Here is a 23,523-nt window from a genome sequence, read left to right on the forward strand (position 1 = left end):
TAAGTATTAAGCACACAGACGGTGTTGGGAGTTTACCGATTGTTTGACTAAATGTGATTTTAAAATGATTGTTGGTTTTACACACACACACAGACACAGACATTGCTGGCTGAGGGTTTATTGAGAATGATGTGAAACAAAGCACATCTAGTCAGCGACAGCCTTGACAGAGAAAATGTAATGCCGATAACTGGAGACTGGTCAGGCGGTACACAAAAACATTCAGTAGCATCAGCATAACAGGGGTGTATAGAAGGGTTGCATTATGGGAAAAACACCCATGACTGTACTTCGAAAATTCAGCATTTATAAGTTCCTATGAAATATATAATATTAGAGAATATATTCACACAGCAGTGAAATGTGTCTTTATGTTACTTAGTGTTGCTTGAAACTGTATCTAGGATCAGAATGATGTAACACAACCGCTACACATACACTGATTGACAGGCAATTTACAGTACAGTACATAATGTATATAGTATATAAACATAATTAAATTGAATAGATCGGTTATATTTTCTTATTATTTCTTTACAATATATAATTGTATAAGTGTTTCCAAAGCTTTTGGACCATCCGGCAAACACTCCAGAGTGCACTGGCCCCTTAAGACTTCAGGGTTCAGGGTCAAGTTTAGCGTCTCAGTGGGTGGAAACACAGCAGGAAGCACGTCTAATCGGATAAAGTCTACTACGACAGAAAATGTAATTTGCACAACACTCCCCTGCCTGTGCTGGTGATGACTGATGATTCAGGTTTTCTTTTGACTGTGCCCAGTCAACAGAGTAGTAGGAGGAGGATGAATCGTCTCTGCTCTAACATACACACTTCAAAGGTAGACCTGGAAAGAGGACACTTCAGTCGGAGAGGAATGATTTAATCGGAAAACCGTTCAGAGATGGAGTCTCCCACAACAACACTATCCTTCTGGGTCTCGAAATGAGGGAAGATGGAAGTGATGATGATGATAGGGGGGGTGAAGAGGACGGCCGGTGATGGAGGACAGGCTCTCAAAGTTTAGCCTGTTTAGAGGGGAAAGCAAGTCTTTGAAGTAGGCGCACGAGCAGACTTGGCCTATCTAAGCCTTCTGCAGACGCCCACGCTCTCCCCTGATAACATGCCAGCGAGATGGATACAGAGAGAGGTAGACGGAGAAGTATTCAGAGCGAGAGAGAGGGGGAAAAAAAAAGGGAGAACCGGGAGGAGTGGGCTGCAATGCGCATGGATGAGGAGACGGTTAAGAAGAGAAATGATGATGATGATGAAACAGAATGGCATGAATGAGGAGATGAGGGAAGGGATGGTGAATGGGAGAAACATTGACAGACATGACAGTGCGGGGGCGGAGGAGGAGGAGGAGGAGGAGAAGAAGAGAGGGAGAATGAATCAAACATGAGATTGGAGTCAATTAAAAGGAAGACTGTCAGGCTGGAAACGGATTTAGAGAAGACGACAGGCTGCAGAGAGACAGGAAAGGAGGCGAGAGATGGAGGGGTAAGGGTGTCGGGGAGTCGGACATCCGCCCATGACTTCCTGAGTTCCACTGCCTAGACCAGTAGTAATGAAGCAAGCTGATATACGTACTCCAAACACATGCATACTGGATACAACAAGCATAAGGTGGAGGCGTAGAAGGAGGGCAGTGAAGCCATGTCAGAGGAGGGAGGAGAGCGGAGGATGGGGAACTTGAAAGAGCTGTAGGGGAACACGGTGGACGGATGATGGGAGCATGCGGAGGGGAAACGTCACTGGGACTTTCCCTGAGCATTTTTTTCTTTTTTTTTTTTTCTTCTTCTTCTTCTCTCTCCTCCCTGTTTTTCAGAGTGGGTGGTGGGCAGAGACTCTCTCTGCAAGTCACGCACAGCAGCTCACCACCTCAACTCCGCCACATTGTACGTCTCTCTTAACGAGACCCGGGACTCCTGCAAGAAGGCTGCTCACTCAGTCAGCAAATTCAGTTGAGGAAGAGGAGCGTTTGTTTTGCGTCTGCGGTGCCTATCAGAGCTTCAAACTCTTCAAAGGATCCGGTCTTTTTGACAGCTATTTCCCATTGAGACCTCTTTAATTGGATTTAACTCCCAAGTCGAGCCGTGTGCACTTCCTCCTTTACTCTTTGTGGAGCGAGCAACTTTAAGGTCTGCCCTTTTTTTGCTGGATTTTTGCCGTCGCTCGTGTTCACCTGAGGCCATCTTACCGTTTTGGAGATGAGATCCAGTTTTACGCAGGTCAAGCCGGTAGCTACACAGCAATGCAGCGTGAGTGTTTACAAGCTGATGCCGGTGTTTCGTGCATTGGTGTGCCGTTGGTCTTTGCATGTGTTTTGGATGTGGGGTGAATAAGTGCCGTTGCCGCCTGGGGGGGTCACGCTGCATTCACTGGGTGCATTTTAGCAGTAAACAGCAGTAAACATCACTTATCTGAAGTGGGAAGCAGAGTTTTCCGCCAACACTGAGAGTCTTTTGTTGACTTCAGAAATGATAGAACAAGCTAGCCAGCAGGACTCATTTACTCGTACAGCTTCCTCAAAAGTTTTTGAAATGGTGGACAAGAATACCAAGTTTATTCCCACCCTCATGAATAAGATGTCTGACTGAGGTTATTGAATTTATGGGTTCAACTTTGTTCTCATGAACCCTTTATGAAGGGTTACTAATGGTTAGTACATTTTACTAATGCTTAATAGATCAGTTATAGATCAGTTGTGGTTCCAACTATTTATAAAGACTGACTCATTACAAAGTGAGACCAATGCAACTAAGGCCCACAATATCCACCAAAATGTAGCAACTTAGCTCTTAGCTAACCCTTATATTTCTAAATGTATTTTGCATGTTCATATTCATGTAACTTTTCATAGCACTAGCAGTCCTTACGAGTTAAACATAGTGCTAGCATCCTGTGCTAGCATCCTGTACTGCAGCCAGAACAGAGGGTGGTAACAAGTTGAAATATAATCAATAGAAATTGCATGCAATGTAATGTTGTGGATGTTTTGAGCCTACTAAAGAGAGCCTAATAAAATCTTTCATTTTGTAATAACCAACATTAGCAAAGATTATTCTGAAACCAGTGTTTTGACCTCTCTTCTCGTCCTGAACCTGTTAAGCCATAAATCCAAACACTCTGTGCACTAATTCATTATTATTACCCACCTCTGGACAAGTCAAACTGCATTAAAAAGTCTCGGCCGATGACAAACACTAAGCCCACAGATATATCCTCTGAAGGGTTTCCGACCTCTTCAGCCATAATTTCCTGTTGCTGTCAAGAGCCTCTTTAATTAGTTAGAACCACTGGAATCATAACACCCCCCCCCCCCCCCCCCCGCGGTACCTACCTCCTCTCCCATCCCTGCTTTCACTTCTATATTTATCACTCTGCTTCGACAACCAACCAGCTCCAGGGAGTCCCGTGTGTGTTTGTCCAAGCATGCTCCCTCGTGTGTGTGTCTTCTCGTTTTGGTGCAGATGTGAGTGCGCTCCGTGAGGATGTGTGGAGCTTTTTGGCATGCATGCATGAAATGAAATATTCAGGTGACGGGGGAGACACTCTGGTCCTGATGATCTCTTTTTCTTCAGTGCTCTGCGTGTGATGAGTTTCAGTTCCGATTCAGTTCCATCATTCCCTCATTCTGCTTTTTTAACCAGCAGCAGCTTCACTTAAATGAGTTATTTATTTAAGTTGGGGGGGGGGGAAAGACACATATGCACTGAATATTATTGCATAGAGACACAGATATAAATGGAAGATAAATTCGCAGTGGGGGGTGTGTGCAAAGAGTTGTTGCCCACAGGCTTTAGCGTACTTTCTGCATTATACATCAGCCTCTTTCTTGTTTTTCCTATTCTTCTTCCTGCCCCGGGTTACTGCAGGAGGTATCAAAGGCATCAGCTCTTCTTTAACCTCAACTGGATTCGTTTCCAGTTGAATGCTGCAACGCAAACGAAGGACATGACTTCTGTCCTCTTTGACCACTGCCAAGTACAACACACATACGGGCATTGTGTAGTTTTGTGCTGAAGGCTGTTTGAAGCAAAAAGAGGCACTCAGGGCTGCTCAAAGCGATGCAGTGCTCCCATTGCCTTATGAAACGCTGGAAGTGTCCTTTGGTATTTATAAATTGCTTCTGTAACAGGTCCTGGGCTGGCCTCTAAATGAGTCGCGTGACCTTATCGTCGGCATTGACAGCCGACAGCTGGTGTTAGTAAATGGCAGCATCTTCCTCCTCTTGGCCTTTCCAGGTGACAGGTGTCGCAGATAAAATGCAGAATTGAGTTTTTAGCAGTTTCCTCCCTTTTTGCTCTTTGTCACAGATCACATATGTCTTGAGTTGCCAGTAAAGAGTGACATTCACCTCTTAGATTGTGTCATTTTAATCGTTTTTTAGAGGCTATTAAAATATATATTTTTTTCATTTCTTGGTCGCCAAATAGACCTTTATTTACTCCTATTTGAGTGACCTTTGCTAAACCTACAGTGGCCAACCGTCTACCCTTATTATCTAGCCTTTTAAAAATAACTGTATACTTGTGACCTGTTTGTAAAGATCCACATCTTCAGTCGGAGCCAGTGGAGCTTAGAGGTGGAGACAGTTTAAGGCATTGTTGGTTTTCGGTCTTTTCATGTGATTTATCAAAGAAAAATATAGAATAATGTCAGCGTCATCATTGAATCATCTCTCAGATTTGTTTTGCTACTCCTTGGGGTGGGTCCCAAACCTCATGTTGGAAGCAACTTCATCATTTATCAAGTCTAAATGTTTTAATGTCGTATAGAAGAATAAAAAAAGCTCTAAAGGAAAAACTCAAATCGATACATAAACCAGATGCATTAATACATTGAATAGGTATGTAAAAAGTTGGGATTGTGATACTAGAATATAATCCATAACTTTAATCTGTTTACAGCTCACCCTCCACAAGTACAAAAAAAAGAATACAGTGACGCTCCATTGAGCCTTTTCATTGTTTTCATAGCACCAGCAAGGGCTGGAAGACATCAACCCCACTGAAGAGGTGACAGACACGGAGGATAACGAAGAGGAGGACCTGGGTGTCCTGGACGACCAGCGGAGCATCATTCTCCACCTGCTCTCCCAGCTCAAACTGGGCATGGACCTCACACGGGTAAGGCACTGAAACGGACTTTTAAAGATTAAAAAATATGTAATGTTTGTGATATATTCAGTAAATGTTTTGAGTGTGTGATTTTTACAGTTGTTTTCTGAGCCTTTTCCCTAAAAAAAAGATCTCATCCCTTCAACTCATTGGGTTTCATAGGTGGTGTTGCCGACCTTCATTTTGGAAAAGCGATCACTGCTGGAGATGTACGCCAACTTCATGGCCCACCCTGACATGTTCCTGTCCATCACAGCGGGGGCCACAGCCGAGGACCGCATAGTCCGTTTTGTCGAGTACTACCTGACCGCCTTCCACGAGGGGCGGAAAGGTGCCGTGGCCAAGAAGCCCTACAACCCCGTGCTGGGGGAGACCTTCCACTGTTCCTGGGAAGTGCCTCGGGACAAAGTCAAACCTTTGGTCAGATCCAACCAGGGGTCCTCTTGGGAGCCGAGCAGGGGCCCCAACAACACGCAGCAGGGTGGTGACGATTCGCCAGAAGACTGCTACCGAGTCCGATTTGTGGCCGAGCAGGTGTCCCATCATCCCCCAGTGTCTGGGTTTTACTGTGAGTGCCGGGAGAAGAGCATGTGCGTCAACGCCCACGTGTGGACCAAGAGCAAGTTCATGGGAATGTCTATAGGAGTGTCCATGGTGGGAGAAGGTGAGCTTATCCACAACATCCCCCTGTTCACTCACTTTAGTTTGGCTAAATGTATTATCAGTGGATCGCTGTCACTGATGCATTTATGTAGACGTTTGATGTTGTAGCTGATTGAGCTCGTTTTGAATACTTTATATACTGTTTAGATTAATTACAGATTCATTTAAAAGTAATTGAGAACTAAAAATATTAGTTAAATGCAGCTTTGTACAAAGTACAATGTTTGCCTCTGAAAGGCAGTGAAGTATAAAGCTAGAAATAATAAATCGTTTAAATAAAATGACTGAAAAATACTGTTTTCCAGGTGCTTTAAAACTGATTTTAATTCACAGAGAATATTAACCTCTGCTTTTTTTTTTGTTGCTGCTCATATTTATCAGGTTGTTTAGCAGATTAAATTGATTTATTCAGTTTTGATGAGGATCTCGCTGGTGACCGCTGTTGCACACTACATTTCATTCTTTCTGGTGCCTGGTGCATGTTATCATGACTCATGTGTGTAAGTGTCCTTGAGTTTTGCAGTGTTATTATGACCGGTGATGTAGGTGACTACGTCGTCTCTTTTTACGCTGCCATATGCTGCCTTATGAATACAGTACATAGCAGAATCTATGAAGGTGTATTGCTATGTTGTGTTTATTTATCTAACCTTTATTTACACAGGATAGTTTGGCTGAGCATACACGCTATTTTACAGCAGCGTCCTGTTAACAGTTAAATGAAATTACAAAAACAAAGTAAATAATTACAACAGAAATTCCACAGTGTGTGATGTACAGGCTCAGTGAAAGCAGCAGTTGAACACAAAATATACGATGTTCAACTTGATATAAGTCACTTTGCCCTAATTGTTATAACTGTAAAAGCAGTTCATGCATGAATTGCTGCTGTATGTTAGTTGAAAATACTGCACAATTATGCATTAATGATATATGAAAAGAAAGAAAAAAGACACTTAACACTCACTGTGATGTACTAAATATAACACAAACTACAAAAATGACCTTTGAGTTGATTCAACACATCTTACGGTCTCAAAAGAAACATTGATTAAAACAAGAACACTGCCCTTTAAATACAGCTCACCTTTTGTAACATAGATGAGTTTACAAAATGTAAAAGAAATTCTGTGAAAACAAGCACTTTGAAGACCAGCACGGTCACAGCGCCGTGTCCTCTCCCATGGCAATCAATAAGCCGGTCCCCTCAGTCAGCAGCACCATCACACCACGTACAGCGTGAGTCACCCTGAGCGGAGACACGGGACGTCCTTGAGCCCAATCGACTGAATCTGGATACATGAACTGATTCACTGAGACAATCCAGCTTTCTCAGGCTTTGCTGTTCCTCTGACCACCTGTCGGCCGGTAGTGACGCAGCAGTGCATCGTCATGTGCAGAGAACATGGTGACCCTCAACCCAGGAAGTATTGATTGCTGGATATTTATTTTTGCAATGGCTGCTGTCCTAAAAGCAGTTGGTATTGCATTTTCATGAATGGCTCGGACTTCACTGATTGGCAGTGATTCAGAAACAGAAAATGAAACCGAGCCACAGAAGCTGATGCAGACCAGTTGCTCAGGTCTGCCTCTGGTGCTGTGAGGAAGGATGATTATCTATCGCAGGCTTACTGGACACTTTTATTAGCTATAATGTGTCTTAAGACAGAATTACATACCAGTAGAATGACTATTATTGAATACACAATAGGGCCAGAATTGTTGCACGGATGTTACTTTGAACAAGTGGTTGTTGTTCATTAATGTTGTGTCAGTACTAATAGTACTGCATGTTTTTATTTCATTTCCAGTACAGTAGGGTCACACATGTTGATGGCCTGGGTTAATTAGTGAGCTTTAGAGGTGCTGGTGTGGGGATTTTGTTCCCTTTGGACAGAGCCAGGCTAGCGGTTTCCCTCTGTTTCCAGTCTTTGTGCTAAGCTAGGTTAGCCAGCTGCTAAGTGGCATCTTCATTTATCATGCAGACATGAGTATCAATCCTCTCATCTAACTCTTAGCAAGAAAGTGAATAAGCATGTTTTCTTTCTCTGCGATATTGAAGTTGAATGTTTATACTTTCTCCTGCTTTTTACAACTTAACTGCATTTAGGGAAATATTGTACTTTTTACTCCCCATATATTTATATGACAGTTACAGCTGCTAGTGACTTTGATTTTACACATGAAAAATATTTGATTAACTTGTGAAATATGATGCACTTTTAAAGATTAAAGAGTGAGGGTGGATCGTGGGTATGCAGGAACTAAAACACTCAACTGTTTATAATTTATTATAACAGCTCTATCTTGTCCAGCTACATTAAGATGATTCAGTAAAGTCCTACATTTGACACAGAGCTCCTGAAGTCCTGAAATGTATTTATGTCTACCTGAGCAGAGAATGAAGTCACTCTCCCTCTGTGTGTGTGTTTTAATCCAAGCTTCTCTTTGCTTTAACATTGCCTCACTGGCCGCGCATGCTTGGAGTGCATGTTCGTACGTGTGAGTGTGTCCCACTAGTTAGTCGGACGGTGTTCACCTGAGAGCAAACTGAACCCTATTCAGAGCCACAATATGTCTCCAGGCCTACTGAGCCACGATGGTGCCATATGGAGTTTAGCCTTGTAGGCATTTTGCAGTGAAACAAAGCTGCACAAGTGGTCTCTTGTAAACATGTGGTGACTGGTCACGATATAAGAACTGAAAGCTATTCATGGGCATGTGAGGTGTTGTTGTTAATGACAAAATAAATCCACTTATAGACTGACTGAATGACGCAGATGATGATGATGATGAGCGTTACGTTAATAGCCACTATTATGGACCCAAGAGATGCCAACACAAACTGCCAAAAGGAGATATTAACTGGTTTATATAATGTTCTCCACAGTGAGTTATTTCTGCTGACTACTTTGCATTATTGTAATAGAAACCAATTATTGCTGCCTCCAATCAGGTTAAATAATGTGTCTGTTGTTGTTGCTGTTGTTGCCGATACACACAGAGGACATGAAAACTCCATCAAACTGTGCTTAACTAATCACGACATGAGTTAAGACCGCTGCTGTAATGGCCGCTTCAGAGAGTGTTGAAAACAATGACATTCTTACATAATATTAACTATATATGAGAGCTCCATAAAGTGCCCAGTCATTACATTGAAGTTCAATGTTTATCTAGAATATTTAGTTTCTTATGTACACATTTGCGCATAACTAGCTTGGAGAAAACCTCGACACATCAGCCCCGTAAATTGAATTAGTGTTAAATACTCTAACGTTTGAGTATACATTTAGAGAAAGAGAGGGAATGTGCAGGGAAACCAGCTGGCTTGACTCATGCATCTGAAGACTGATTCTAACCCGTCCTACTTCTTCTCCTCTCCTTGCAGGGGTACTCAGCCTCCTAGAGCACGATGAGGAGTACGTCTTTACGTTGCCCTGTGCCTACGCCCGCTCCATCCTCACTGTGCCCTGGGTAGAGCTGGGGGGCAAAGTCTCCATCAACTGTGTCAAGAGCGGCTACTCTGCCACCGTCACCTTTCACACGAAGCCTTTCTATGGGGGGAAGGTACACAGGTGAGCGTTTCCCTGCCTGTTGTACGTCGGAAAAATATATTATATATATGGCATAATACAGTACGTGGGAAAGAGCTTAAAAAAGTCAAAGTACATGTCGAAAAAAGTCAGAATGTAGCATGTGGAAAATTCATGAAAAAGTCATAGTATGGTATGTTGAACTAAGTCATAGTAAAGTAATTATGGTATGTCAAAATAGGTCATAAACAAGTAATTTAAACGTTAAGGTATAATAGGTTTAAAAACGTCATAGTATAGTGTTTTGAATATCGGTTTAGTATATCGAAAAAAGTAAAAGAAAGTCATGATTCAAGGATCATTTATTGTCATTATGCAAACACAGCAAAAACAGTAGTTCATTCCTGTGGTGCGTCTTCTTAATTTGCAGGAGGAATATAAACGGCAGCAACAACAATTCTCTGCCAGATAATATATATACTTCACATTAAAAACTCGACATCAGGAAAACATTGTTCCTCAACTTTGACTAAGCACACAGCATCACCGATTTAAACTCAGAGTGTTGCACTCTGTCCTGCCGTCTGCCCATCAAGTGCAGCTTGATCCGGGATAGATGGAGACATTTTTCTGTAAAGATGCGGGCTCAACAGTCACCGACTTCCCTTTGCTGCGTTCGCCTGAAGTCTTATTTTCCTGCGACCGAACACCAGACAGCCAGGAGCAGGCTAGGTACTGGAGTAGCCTTAGGCCCTCGCTCGGTGAGCTTAGCTTCCGTCTCGCCCTGTTCTCCCTGGGGAGGTTTGGTCCGGAAGAGTGGTCGGCCGTGAGCGACGGTCATCTCGAGGTCCACTGCACTTAAATCCCAACACTTTCTCCGATGAATGTATTCTCTTATATGCCATGAGTGCTGCAGTAATAAACACAAAAAAGTAATGAAAAGTCATAGTATAGTACGTTGACAAAGTCTAAAATGTCATAGTACACGCATGTCGAAAAACGTTTAAAAAAAATTAGTTACATCGAAAAAAGTAATAAAAAAAGTCACATCTTACAAAAGTCACAAAAAGTTAGAGAAAATATGAAATGTATGCCATGCAAACGTCATTGATTGTCATAAATATGTCTTGGTATAGTCCTGTATGTCATAGAAGTGTGACAAGTTTGCCTTCCTCAGAGTGACGGCAGAGGTCAAACACAATCCCACCAACACCATTGTGTGCAAAGCTCAGGGCGAGTGGAACGGCACCCTGGAGTTCACGTACAGCAGCGGGGAAACCAAAGTGATCGACACGGCCAAACTCCCCGTCACCAGGAAGAAGCTGCGGCCTGTGGAGAAACAGGGGAGGACAGAGTCCAGGTGAACACGAATTACCACCGACCTGATGTCGTTTTCTTAATATGTAGCGTGTTGCTAGCTGTGCGAGACGTCATCTGCTTGTCAATGGTGTGATTGCAGGCGGTTATGGCAACACGTCACCAAGTCGCTGAAGGAAGGGAACATCGACGAGGCCACGGAGCACAAACACCGGCTGGAGGAGCGACAGAGAGGGGAGGAGAGGCAGAGAGCAGCTGATAACGAACCCTGGACCCCCAAATACTTCACTAAGGAGGTACGGAGAAGGGAGATACACTCCTCAGGGCAACCCTGTAGCAGGTGGCATGGTGATTCAGAAGCAGTTAGCCAGGCTGTGTCCAAAATCACCTCCCATTTAATATATGCTGCACTGTCTTTAACGTTGTGATCGATGATTTAATATTGCAGTTATACTCTGTTAACCTTGCGTTATCCTTTCGCTTGTATAGCCTTTTACTTATTCTTACGAATTACACCCAATTCATTATGAAACAAATGTTTTGGTAGCAGGCTAGCAGTCAGAATTGACACCAAGTAACGTTAATAAATTGGAAATTAATGGTTTAAAATAAGTTGCCGTTTGATAGCATGAATCATTATTTAAATGTATACAGGCAGCAGTTACAAGTTTTCATTTTACGGGTTCTAAAAGTAACTCAACTTTAGACACGTTAACATAACGTTATCTTGTTTCACAACTAATAGTGTGTATTTCGTCAGATTATTTGAATTAGCAGGCTGATAATAAGTCAAATGTGAACGCTAGGTCAACTTCATCCGTGTGCATCACCGCTTGGATTCCCCAGGAAACGGTTTCTCTCGTGATTTGTGCTACTCGCGGCGCGTTTCTGGATTTGGTTGTGTTTTCTATATTTGTATTTTGTGTCCACATTTTAGCGATGAATGCTCACTTACAGAGCATCTCTGAGGTTAGTAGTGAGGGAGGTAGTGATTAAGGAAACAGCAATCACCTAAAAATCTGTCGTCATTCTCAAAGGCACCCCGACATAAACAATGTCTTTCCACACGTGCAGGGAGACAGTTGGATCTACAACAGCCCGCTGTGGAAGTCGACCTGACAGCAGAACAACGCTCCCTTCTGATGGACGATAACAGAGATCCCCCCTCTCCACACGGAGGTCAGAGGTCAGGCAGTCAAGCGAAGGGAGCCGAGTCCTCCAGAGACCTTCAGCTACAGACTCACAACAGAGACAATATGGAGACACAAACAGGAAACGAGCAAGGTGCCAAAGCTCTGGGCACAGAAGTACATTTTTATATACAGTTAATAGTATTACTATTCAAAGTAGAGTATTTCTATTTTTCACCTTGCCAAGGCCTTTTTTGCACACGCACAGTAATGAAGTTTGCCACTGGTGTTTTACTTTTTTTTTTTATAATCAATACGTTTTCTCAGACATCGTCAATGTTTGGTTTCAAGCTTTTAGTTTGTAACGCAGCGTTAGAATGAATCGATACACGTTCGTGAGGGATTATAAAGCAACTTTACCATAGAAATAAATTCATTCATTTATAGTTATGGGGTCTGTAAGAGTTTTACAGGAAAGAACACGTAACCAGAGTTAAACACATGTACTACATTAGATTGTGTTCATATATTCAGTATATTAGTGATTTACTAGAAAGTAACGGTCCTGATTGTTTTGTCTGCACTATGAATGTATATTTTAATGGTATGCTACTTTTCCATCTTGTACTGTAACACGTGCTTTACCTTTTTATTTTGCCACGTTGCTCCATTTAAAGTACTCCACCCATCGAGGGAGACGCCTCTGCATATCAAAAGCTTTCCATTTCTACCTCTTATTCAGCTACTCAAGCCAATTAGTCACTTTTTGTAATTCTTCTTTTTGTCCGAAAACACTGGTTTGTTGCAAAATGCTCCTAGGTCCTCTTATCTTGTTGTTGTATCCGTGCAGCCCCGTGCCTCCCGAAGTTAATGCTTCACCTTTGGTCGCCCGTGGTGATGAATATGGATAAGGAGGCTCGCAGAAACACAATCACGTTCTCCCATCTGGAGTTCGCTGGAAGGTTGCCTCTGAAGATGAGCGGATAATCGAGCAGAATAACAAACACTGGGATGCATTTGGGTCATATTACTGTGGTGCTTCGATCTTCTCATGTTTGACAAACTGCGTGGTCAAGCTTCAAACGAAGTAAAGCAGATATGAATTAGGAGCAATGAGCAGCATGTCCACTTCACTTGTTCTTCACCCGCACTTCTTTAAGGCCTTATTCTTTTTATTCACATAAACATCTCACTGCTTGCTTTTAGTTGTTCAATTTTCAATAGTATAAGTATTTAAAAGCCAGGTGAATTTACCAGATGCCTATTTGTAGCGTATGTCATGACAGTATAGAGAACAAACCATTTAGAAATACTGTTTCATGAAACTAGCCTTTTTTAAATTATATATCCAAAAGAATCCGGACTCACTGAAGTAGTGTGATTGTGGATGAAGGAGGGATCGTCCATTAATAAAGACCTTCAATCTGTTTTATAAATCAAACATGTCTTCTCATGATGTCCTGACTGTACATCTGTTAGAATGTCCTATGAAACACCTCGTGAGTCATAACAGGTCAAAGCAGGAAGTTGTTTGAGATTATTTTGTTCTAATAAATATGCTAAAGATAGCATTATACCTTGTTTAACATTAGAATGAAAAGCAAACAAGCTAGAGGTTTGCTTTTTGTCTAAACATTAGCAGTGTAGTTTGGATAGGCATGTTACCAAAAGTTATTGCATATTTACTCACCAACTTTACATGATGGACATCAAAAACAGCAGCGTTCATGTTGACTAGTTAGCCATCTATCTGTAGGTGAGCTAACATGCTAAAATAAGCAAAGGACACGAGCAGGAACGGCTCAGGCTGAGGAAAGTTGAGTCAATCTGACAGAAAAAGTCTCAAGTTAGCTGCCACAAGGACAAACTATGATTTTAAGTAACAATAATTGCCTCTTAAGGATGCAACAGTCCTTGTGTTGTAGCTTTGTGCTCTAGGTGAAATGGGCGTAACATCAGCATGTGGTACTAGTGTGGTTAAAGACTTGATAGTTAACCTTTGGAAGATGCATTTTTCCATTAACACATTTAACTCTGTTAAATGTTTTTACGGCGAGCGTTACTTTACGTTATACTCGGGGAGTCCAGCTTGTGTAAATCAATCCTCACGGTGAGAGAAATCACTCCACACACACACACTGCTGCAGACTCTGAAGCACACGTCTTCATCCAAAGGCTAATGCTGCCATCAAGTGGTGGGCTTTGTGCTGAAAACCCAGATCTGCACAGGAAAAATGTCAACACACTGAATGTACTGTACATCGAATCATTTTTGGTTCAAAATGACAACAACTTACACGCGTTTTCATTAAAGTGTATATTTAAAGATGGCTGAACAGAACAATGTAGAAATGTAAACTTTGAAGGTGAAGGAGGGATTTCATCAAAACAAAACAAAGGTGTTAAGGACAGACGGCACTGAGCTACTAAGAAATGATTCGACTTAGTAGAGGAAGGAACCGTTCTGCCGCTCCTAATGGACACAAAATGAAAAGGTCAGAGGGCAACAAACTGTACATCACATTAAGGCTTGGTCTGAACTCTCTCCTCTCTTGACTAATGAGAAATCAGAAGGACGTGATTCAGTTTTAGGCGTAGGTGCGACTGAATGACAATGCGGCATTGTGTCAAAGGTCTGAAGTCTGAAATGGTGACAGTCAAGTTTCAGAGAAGATCAAAGAAAAAAGAAAAAAAGCGATTCAGACAATATTTTTAAAAAGTGTAAAGAAAAACAAACCGGGTGATACAAATAAAAGTCACTCTTCTGTGAGGTGACAGTACAGCTGTATGATGTGTTAGTCTTTATGCGTCACTTGTTTGATACAAAGTAAAATGGAAAAAGTTACTGAAGCGTGCACATACAGAAACACCTTTAGTGTTTAGAACATCTGGAGAACCCAGACGGACGAAGAACAGTGCAGTGCCCATAGAACAAGAGGTCAAAGGCTACGGCTCGTCAGAGCTGTGTCCCAACTGCATACCACACACACTATACAACCTGAAACAATGAGATTAATCCATAAGTTAATTAATCTTTACATTTTAACAGTTGATTGGGAAATACCAAAAATTCACTACTTGCATATTTGCTATCCTCCATCTTCTATACAAACTAAATATCACTTTGTGTCCGCTGGGAACGGCCGGGACGTTTTTTCTTTTTTTTTATATTTTACGAACCAAAAAATAAAAATAAAGTAAATAAACAACCGATAAATCAACAAAAACGATGGTTCACAATACTACTACTGTGTATACTGATATCATCAAGAATACACTACATATAACTAGAGTATTCTTTTTTTTTACAGTAGTTTTTTCTTCCATGGAGGAGATGCAACAAGGAGCAGAGATACATCACATCTAGTAGACTTACTAGAGCTGAAAATATTAGTCAATGGACAGAAAATTAAAGGGCCACTCCACCAAGTTTACACGTGAAGCAATTTAATATCACGTTAGAGAATAGCAGTTAAGTCTAAAGTGTGACTTAACCGCTTAATCAATACCTTTTAAGACATCGTCTTAAATGCAGTATGGAATCAGGACACAGCTCTAAAGTACAATATAGATGGTCGTCGGTCCACCGTTGTCTCAGACAAGGATGGAAGTTTCTACCTTTCCTCACCTCAGTTGTGTTTCCTACTCAGTTTCAGTGCTTGAGTACCAACTACCCCCCCTTTCACAGTTCACCAGTCTATTCCCAGTTCCCAATTGCCTCAGTCTGGTCGAAGCACCCGACCCGCTGCGTTGATACATGATGAGCTGAACAAAAAGCTGAGAGAGCAGACGGTCACAAAGTATCGAGGCGATGGTGACCAGCGATGAGGCACTAGGCTCTGCACACTGCACTAGAGCGCTCCCTCTGCAGGAGAGGAGGCCTCATTTAGTATCACTACTTTTCACAACCATTGCCTGCTTCCTTCTTTAAATCCCTAGCAGCAGAAATGTACAATCTATGCCATTTATGGAAAAAGGGGGTGTTGGTGTCGGGGGGGCATTGTAAAAATTCACATTCATTCTTCCAACAAAATCTTAAGCCCCTCTGTACAAGAATTATTGCATTCACTGATCTATTTGCTGTCATACAAACAAACAAAAATCAACAAAACAATCACATAAAGAAAGTAAGAGAACCGACAACTGCAGATTTAAAAATCACCACAATAATCCAATATATTATCATCCGTTTAGACTTATTCTTTACACAACATATTTACATATTAGGCCAATTTTTTTTTTTCTCTAAAGAATTTGTTGAAAAAGAAGGTCGGGGATGCAAGGCAGACATAAAGGAGAGGATGATGATACAAAGGCTCATTTTACAGACGGGCTGTGCCTAGACGGTGACGTTCCTCCATGCCGCATACCGTCCTCTGTACACGCGTCAGGAACCAGTCCTCAGCTTTCACTCCCTCACTCGCAGTAATGAGTTCACATGTGCCGTGGAGCAAGGTCGATGGGTCTTTGGTGCAAATGTTCCTAGTCTCTCTCCTCTCTCCCCCCCCACCCACCCACCCCACCCCCCCGCACTGATAAGCAGTTAATTAAACGTACCACAAAAAGTTAATCGACGCCGAACCAAGCAGAGCAGCCCTATGCCTCGCCACACATTCAAGTACAAAGTAAAAAACAGACAAACTAGAAAACACAAAAAAAAACAAAAAACGGGAGAAATTAAGCAAGACAAAAGGTCCTCGGGATTAAAACGGTTCTGCAGCTAGCCAGATATGACACTTCCTCGACACACGGGGGCGCTCTAAAGAGACGCGCTTGAGACCGAGTGCCAGATAAACGGCCCCTGTGTTCTTCTTCATTGGTTGTTAAGAGGTTTCTTCGCAGTTGTTTTGCTAGAAGAGTTCATCGTCGCCATTATTTCTTTTGGAGTTTCTTGCCTTTCCTCAGGGCCAGCTTGTTCTTGATGTGTCCTCGCTTCCTCTTGGCAGTCTGGTTAGAGCGACAGAAGAAGAAAAAAAAATGTATTCTCTGAAATCATTTTTCATCTTGGAGTCAAACAACTTGCATATCACTTCTGGCAACAAGTAGAATCTACTCGTATGATCGAATGACTATGACTGAATATGGTGAATTTAGTGTCACAGAAAGTGTTGATTATGAGCCACTGAGCTTCAATATACGTGTATACAAATAAGTACAGACTGACTAAACTGGTCTTAAATACTTATATTTGAGCATATGCTCTGGTTTATCATCACAGAGTCATTTAAGAGTAAAATAATATGTATTTGAGTGAGTAAATTATGCTGGTTACAGCCTATGTTGTTTATTATAACATACAAGTTCTTTGCGGGCCACCCCCCCCAATAACATGGTAGGGGAAACACAGATATATATATATATATATATATATATATATATATATATATATATATATAAAAAACAATAAAACAGGATGTATTCTGTTACCTTTTTGGAGGTGTACTTCTGCTTGGGCACTACACTGCGAAGCTTGTGGTCCAGCGGCTCCCTGTTGTCCAGGTTCTTGACCTTGTAGATCCTCACCAGCCAGTGCTCCGAGGTGAACGCCTCCTCCAGGTGCTTGAACTTGATGTCCTTGTTGCCGATCTCGGCGTTGCGCGTCCGGTCGAAGCCGGGAGGCGTCCGGAAGTCCAGCTGGGAGACGGATAAGGTTGTCTCGGTTAAAATGTTGCATGTAGACGTTCGTTTGGAGAGTTTCTCCTCATCCAAAGCGAGGGTAAACAAATCATTTGTGATATTGGGCTATGTAGATGAAATTGACTTGAAAAAAGCTTTTTTGGTGGAAAAAGAGTTTATTAATCTCCCAAAATATCAGAGTTAAATGAAAGGACTTAGAACTTAGAGGACAAACTAAATGTAAAAGGTTCGATAGCTCTTTGATTACTGTGCAGCATCTGTCCTTTGGCAACTATGTATGAACCACTCACAATCTCTCCTTCCCATTATTTGACTCGAAAATCCTCCACTGTGTCCTTCCCACATTTGATTTTGCCCTCATCCCCACTATTCTCAAAGTCACTCCCTACTCTACCTCTCCAGACTCTTTATGCTCCACGTTCTCATCTCCTGTACGCCTTAAGGCTGCTTCAGAGGACACAGCGTGAGGCATGTTAAAACCGTCACAATAGTTTAGTCCGTCGCCGTGCATTCACTAGCGCTGTTCAACTTTAAAAAAAGATAAATCAGCTGGTTTTTGGAGAGATATTCTTTTCATTACATACTTTCTATTCTGTCCTGTATCATGCATCGTCAGCATTATCCATTAATCTCCACTCGCCACTACAAACTGTATCCCCAGCCATCTACTCATCGTTTTCTTCCTGATGTAATGTAAGCCTGTTTCCACTTGTCACATCCTGTTTTCGTAAACCTAATCTACCCTCCCTACTCTCTCTTTCCTCCCTCCGTCCCTCCATCTTTTTCTCCTCGAAACAGCGCTGTGAGCCACACACAGCTTGAGCTGAGTCCGTCTACGCATGGCGGCCGCATTGATTCTCCTGTTGGCCGGGCTACAGCGGGGATGTAAGCACCTGGCAGAAATGATCTCTCTCATCTCTCCACTGCTACCTGCCAGAAGTAGCCCTGGAACATTTGAAAGATTCCGGCAATCCCTCATATTCCTCCTCCAGACTTCATCCCCCACCCCCTCCATCCTCCTCTCCGATCCTCAGGTGCTCCCCAAGGCATCTTCTTAAATCCTCTTCCGCCTGTGTCAGCCAACGCTGCTTTTAAGATACAGTAGCAAGAAGATTTACACCTTTGGTGGCGACAGCTGCTTGTTATTCTATGGCAAAGCTGCATAAAATACAGTAATAGCACTTTTTCTTTTTAACTTCTTCGGTGACAGCAGCTGCTTGTTACTTTCTGATCTTTGCCCAAAGCTGGAACTCATTATTTAGGTTCCCGGTAGCCTTGACCTGACCTGGAAAAAATGACTAAAGACCTGCACAGTAGTAGAGTTTTTTTCCTTAGCCAGAGAGCAAAAGAGTCTTTGATTAGAAATCTCTCCTCACCTGCATTTCACCAAATCGGTAGTAGGACATCTTGTACATAAGGCAGTTGAGCAGAGTCGGTGAACCGGCCTTATCCACTCTGAACTCTCCCTGAGGGGTGAAGTAGTCGCTCTCCTAAAGAAGACATAGATCAGGTTAAGGGAGGATGAGGTCCAGACGAGTAGATGGTGAAGTCATTTAGCAGAACTCGCTGACTGGAGATAACGATAGAGGTGGATAAGAATATGAACATTTGAAGGGACGATGTAACTAATTGAGGAGGCTCACATAGGGCAAGATGGATACAAACTATTTACTAATACTCACTTCTGTGCTCACAAAAACATAAAAAAATGTTTGTAAACTATTGTCCCACACTAGTTCAAAAATCACTTATTTTGCAACTTCAAATGTTAAACAATAGCATGTGAACCTCTTTAGGAGGTGCTGTTAGGCAGATTTTGTTGAATTCTGACAGAACCAGGCTCACCGTTCCTACTGGTTTCCGGTATTTATGCTAAGCTAAGAGAACCATTTGCTAACTGTAGCGCCATTAGAGTTAAATCAAGCGAATAAGTGTTTTCCTCAAACTGTTAAACAACTACTTTAACTATTGCTTTAAGTGCCATGGCTACAGTCGACTTGCTTAAACGTCACACTATCGAATAGCCCGGTTCTGTAATCAGGGTTGTGGATTAGATAAACGTGGCTTCCTTGGTTAGATTTCTCCTGGAGAACACAGATTTGGTGGCCGTGTATCGTGTATACAGGCAACAAGAGAAAAGCTGCAGTGACGGGCAGGTCTCACTCACCCTGATGTCCTTTGGGTGCTCTCCCTCTGCGATCCTCACCATCCACAGGAACTTGTTTATATCGTCTCCCGAGTAGCCGATCACTCCTCCGAAGATAATCAGCACGTAGTCCACATCCAACGACCTCATAATTGTGTAGGCCGCGCTCTCGTTGGAAGACATGGCTTTCCCCACCTAGAAACATCCGTGCAGAACGACAAGTTTAATTTGTTGTTATCTCCGTTTCACAAGACGCGATGCTTCAAATACAGCAATGGTAACAGGAATTATTAAACAGACATCCATCTTGTATCTTCTGTAATTACATTACTGAAGTGACAACAGTCAGCAGGTAGAAAGCAAGAGAGAAGAAAGCTAGGGGGCTTTTAACTAAAAGACAAAAAAACATTTGTGTACATTTGGCAGCAGAAATGAGAAGAAAAAAAAACATAAATCAAACCCACAGATTCTGACAGCAATTAACTGAAATCCCCCTACAGTGTAAATTCAACGGGAAAAGTTGAAGCAAACAAGATTATCTGGCTTGTTGGAAGGAGCGGTTTTATACTATGTGGCAGTTATGTATAAAATGCACTGACGAGCTCGCTATTCATAGAAGACATCTTGCACGAGGTATGTGTGCATGGATCAAAACAGGAAGAGAGCGATGGAGATGAAGGCTAAAATAGACTCACCAGCGCTATGTGACTGTTGTTCCATGTGTTGTTATCGACTAGCGTGGTCCTGTTGGCCATGCCGGCTATCTGGTAACCGTAGTCCCACCACGACATGACGCGGACGTGCTCGTCTGTATTCTGCCTCAGCCAGTAGTAGGCCTCCCTGAAGTCATCCAGGATGTTGCGCGTCCTAACAAGGAAATCACAGTTGACAGGTAACAGTGTTGACAGGCGTATGGCTGCGGAGGCTAATAATATTTCCGTTAAGACTTTGAATCAGAAGGGCAACAGCAGCTGAAAATAGAGCATCCGTGCATAATAAACTCGAGGTGTGTGTGTGGGGGGGGGGGGGGTAAAAACACACACTCATGTCCTAAATTTACCTCGAGGAGGACCTAAAAGCAAGCAACCAATTAGTTGTAGGGAAGGTAATCATATTGTGTGTGTGCGTGTGCGTGTGTGTGTGTGTGTGTGTGTGTGTGTGTGTGTGTGTGTGTGTGCGTGCGCGTGTATGTGTGCCATGCGTGGGCGTATATGTGCGAAAAGAAAGAGCAGTGACAGCTATGCTGCTCCCAGCAGCACAGCTAAAACCATTGTCTGGGAGCTGCCGTGGTTCCATTAATATATGCATGAAGACTTGCATCAACCATTTAATCTTGGCCTTCAATATTTCCTCCTTTATGCTTAAAGAGAATAATTATTCCTGTAAAGAATCTCAAGAGAGAATAATATATCGGCTTTTTTTTTTATAAATTCAGAGATGGACGACTTCTGTAACGACGATGGGTTAAGCAATCATATTAAAGCTCACAGGTGCACATATCAATATTTCCACAAACCTCTGATGAAATATTCATGCGCTGCCTCGATCCTGCACACGTGCGCGTGTGTTCATTTGCATGCAAGGTTGAGCAATCAGTTCTTCTGCGTTATGAAATATTACTTGAAACTTCGGCTCCTCGCCGTCTAACGTCCGCTTCCACATTACAACCGCATTGTGTGTGTGTGTGTGTGTGTGTGTGTGTGTGTGTGTGTGCGTGCGTGCGTGCGTGATGCGTACCCGTCGTTGTTGTACGAGGCCAGCACCACACTGGGACTGGAGTAGGCGTTGCTGGTGACCCAGGTGCAGTGGACGGCGAACATCATCAGCAGCATCAGCATCAGCATGGTGACGATGGACTTGATGTTGGGGCCCAGACCCTCCTCGGCCTTCTCCTGCTCAGACACGTGTTTGCGCACCTTACCGGCCTGAGGGGGGAGACAAACACTGTTGTGACGGACAGGAAACGGTCTGCAGAGTTTCCGGGGAGATGAATTATTGAGTGGATTAAATCGTTGAATGAACTAATTGGGCAAAGTATCTTACATCATCCTGATGTTTTCTGTACCGTTTGATGCATCACTGAGGAATGTGAGATGGACCTCGGGATGAGTTAATAATTTCACACTCACAGCAGAGAATTGTTCAGGCTATAAAAAGTCTGGAGGGAAAGAAATCTGCATAATGTGAAAATGTTTCCTTCTCCAGCGCATCCAATTACATCCTGTGACACAAACTGAGGCTCTAAGTGAGCGACGATAGATGTGGGTAGCGCTCTGCCCCTTACTGTAGGAATGAGCAGCAAAACAATATGTTACAGACACCAAGTCCACTGAGATACAGACGTACATGCTGATATCTTTGATAATATTTGTGATTGTTTTAATTAGTGTGTGTGTGTGTGTGTGTGTCAACGGTCTTGCTGTGGTGTGATAGTTATTTGTTCTAAAGGGCATATTAATAGAAATAAGACTTTAAATAAAGGTTAACAGACAATTTATAACTAATATAGGGGGCACATTTGGTTAGCGGTAAAGCCTTTAACTCTAAACCTTCCACGAACATGGAACGGTTTTGTGTTTTCTAGTTTGATGTTTTTTACTTTGTACCTGAATTTTCACTGTAAATGTTGTATATAATGTTTTACATTGATAATAATAATCAAATACATTCAATATTAGTCTCAAAACTTTCTGTAATCTCAATGATTTATCTATTTCTGACCTCAGAACCATCATTTTTTAAACTTGCATTGTTTGTATCAGCCTGCAGACTTCTATTCCTCGATTATTGGCACAGCACTACTTTTTCCAACGTGTTTTGTAAACTATCAGCAGAAATATTTATCACAATTTGTATCACATTGTGTGAAGCTTGCAGTAACAGCAAAGCTCACAAATTTATCCAAAATGTTCATCACAGCAATGATGTGTAACAAGCCCCGTCACCATAAACAGACGTCCAACATTGACATCTTGATGTTTAAAAACTGGCTTCAATGTGTCATTTTTTTTTAAGCATCTGTTACTTTCACAAAATTGTTGCACGAGCTACATTTTTATATCTCGGCAACACTTCTCAAAGACGGCTATTTGTGGGCAACACATGAAACGTGATTAAGAGGTGGACCGGAATAGACAAAGACAGCAGTCGGATTAACACTCCACCGAGTGAGACGGCTCAAATTATGACAACAGCATCAAACAGCTGCAGCTGAATCACAGTTTACCCAATCTGACAAGCTAAACTGGTGCGGAGGGAGGGAAGCTGACAGACGTGCAAATGATGAAGCCAAACCGCAACGGTCCGTACAGTCAGTGAGGTTTCCTTATTAGATGCAAATTTCTACGATCATTCCGTCCCGTCTTAACCTTGTCATAAAGATTCCCAGAATTCCTCTTGTCGTCCTCGTCGCTGCTGTCTTCAGCGGGTGGTTTCTCCCTCTTGGTGTCGTCGCCCATGTAATGCTCAAAGACGCTGGAGAAAGCCACCGCAGACAGCATGCACACCACCGGCGTCAGTGTCAGCATCAGACGCACCATCACGCCGGCGAAATAGACGGCGCTGATGGCGTACAGGGCCACTGGAATGACAACAAGAGAGGCGGGGGGGGGGGGGGAGAAAAAAGTAGACAAAGGTCAGACGAGGAGAAAGACGGTGTGAATGTAAAGGACGGAGGGAAAGGGGCCGGTGTTTGCGAGGACGAGAAATTGAGTTGTAAGGCAGCATAATCAGTCTGTGTCGGCTCTGAAGAGCTCAAACCCTAAGTGGAGAGAGCGCGCTGGCCGCTTTTCCGTCCTTGAAAAGTGCCGACCCGGCTCAACAGGTGCATGGCTAATCAATAGCTGTAATTGGCTGATTAAGTCTGAGGGAGAGACGGGTTGCTGAAAAACTCTTCTCGCGCTCAAAAGGTTCTCTGCCCTTGATCTTTCTCCGTACAAATAAAAGTTCTGTTTGAGTTGTTTCTCAAGCCCTCC

The 23,523-nt window shown here is 42.6% G+C and overlaps 2 protein-coding genes across 2 annotated transcripts in view; one reads left to right on the forward strand and one right to left on the reverse strand.

Annotated features, from left to right (window-relative positions):
• Positions 1–13,198, forward strand: part of osbpl10a (oxysterol binding protein-like 10a) — a gene marked incomplete at its 5' end in the record, with an annotated part of 59,798 nt that extends 46,600 nt beyond the window's left edge. The window contains 6 exons of the mRNA XM_079176377.1: positions 4,980–5,129; positions 5,283–5,784; positions 9,175–9,361; positions 10,497–10,679; positions 10,779–10,932; positions 11,711–13,198. Coding sequence (XP_079032503.1) covers positions 4,980–5,129; positions 5,283–5,784; positions 9,175–9,361; positions 10,497–10,679; positions 10,779–10,932; positions 11,711–11,755 — 1,221 coding nt within the window. The 3' untranslated portion in view covers positions 11,756–13,198. The remainder of the gene's footprint in view (positions 1–4,979; positions 5,130–5,282; positions 5,785–9,174; positions 9,362–10,496; positions 10,680–10,778; positions 10,933–11,710) is intronic.
• Positions 13,199–16,301: 3,103 nt separating this feature from the next.
• LOC306707868 (dolichyl-diphosphooligosaccharide--protein glycosyltransferase subunit STT3B) overlaps positions 16,302–23,523 on the reverse strand; it is a 68,745-nt gene continuing 61,523 nt past the window's right edge. The window contains exons 10-16 of the mRNA XM_079175509.1: positions 22,918–23,129; positions 21,287–21,474; positions 20,245–20,416; positions 19,571–19,744; positions 18,780–18,893; positions 17,194–17,400; positions 16,302–16,713 (exon numbers count right to left, since the gene is read on the reverse strand). Coding sequence (XP_079031635.1) covers positions 16,639–16,713; positions 17,194–17,400; positions 18,780–18,893; positions 19,571–19,744; positions 20,245–20,416; positions 21,287–21,474; positions 22,918–23,129 — 1,142 coding nt within the window. The 3' untranslated portion in view covers positions 16,302–16,638. The remainder of the gene's footprint in view (positions 16,714–17,193; positions 17,401–18,779; positions 18,894–19,570; positions 19,745–20,244; positions 20,417–21,286; positions 21,475–22,917; positions 23,130–23,523) is intronic.

The sequence above is a fragment of the Pholis gunnellus genome (assembly GCF_910591455.1).
Source record: "Pholis gunnellus genome assembly, chromosome: 16".
Taxonomy (NCBI): Eukaryota; Metazoa; Chordata; class Actinopteri; order Perciformes; family Pholidae; genus Pholis; species Pholis gunnellus.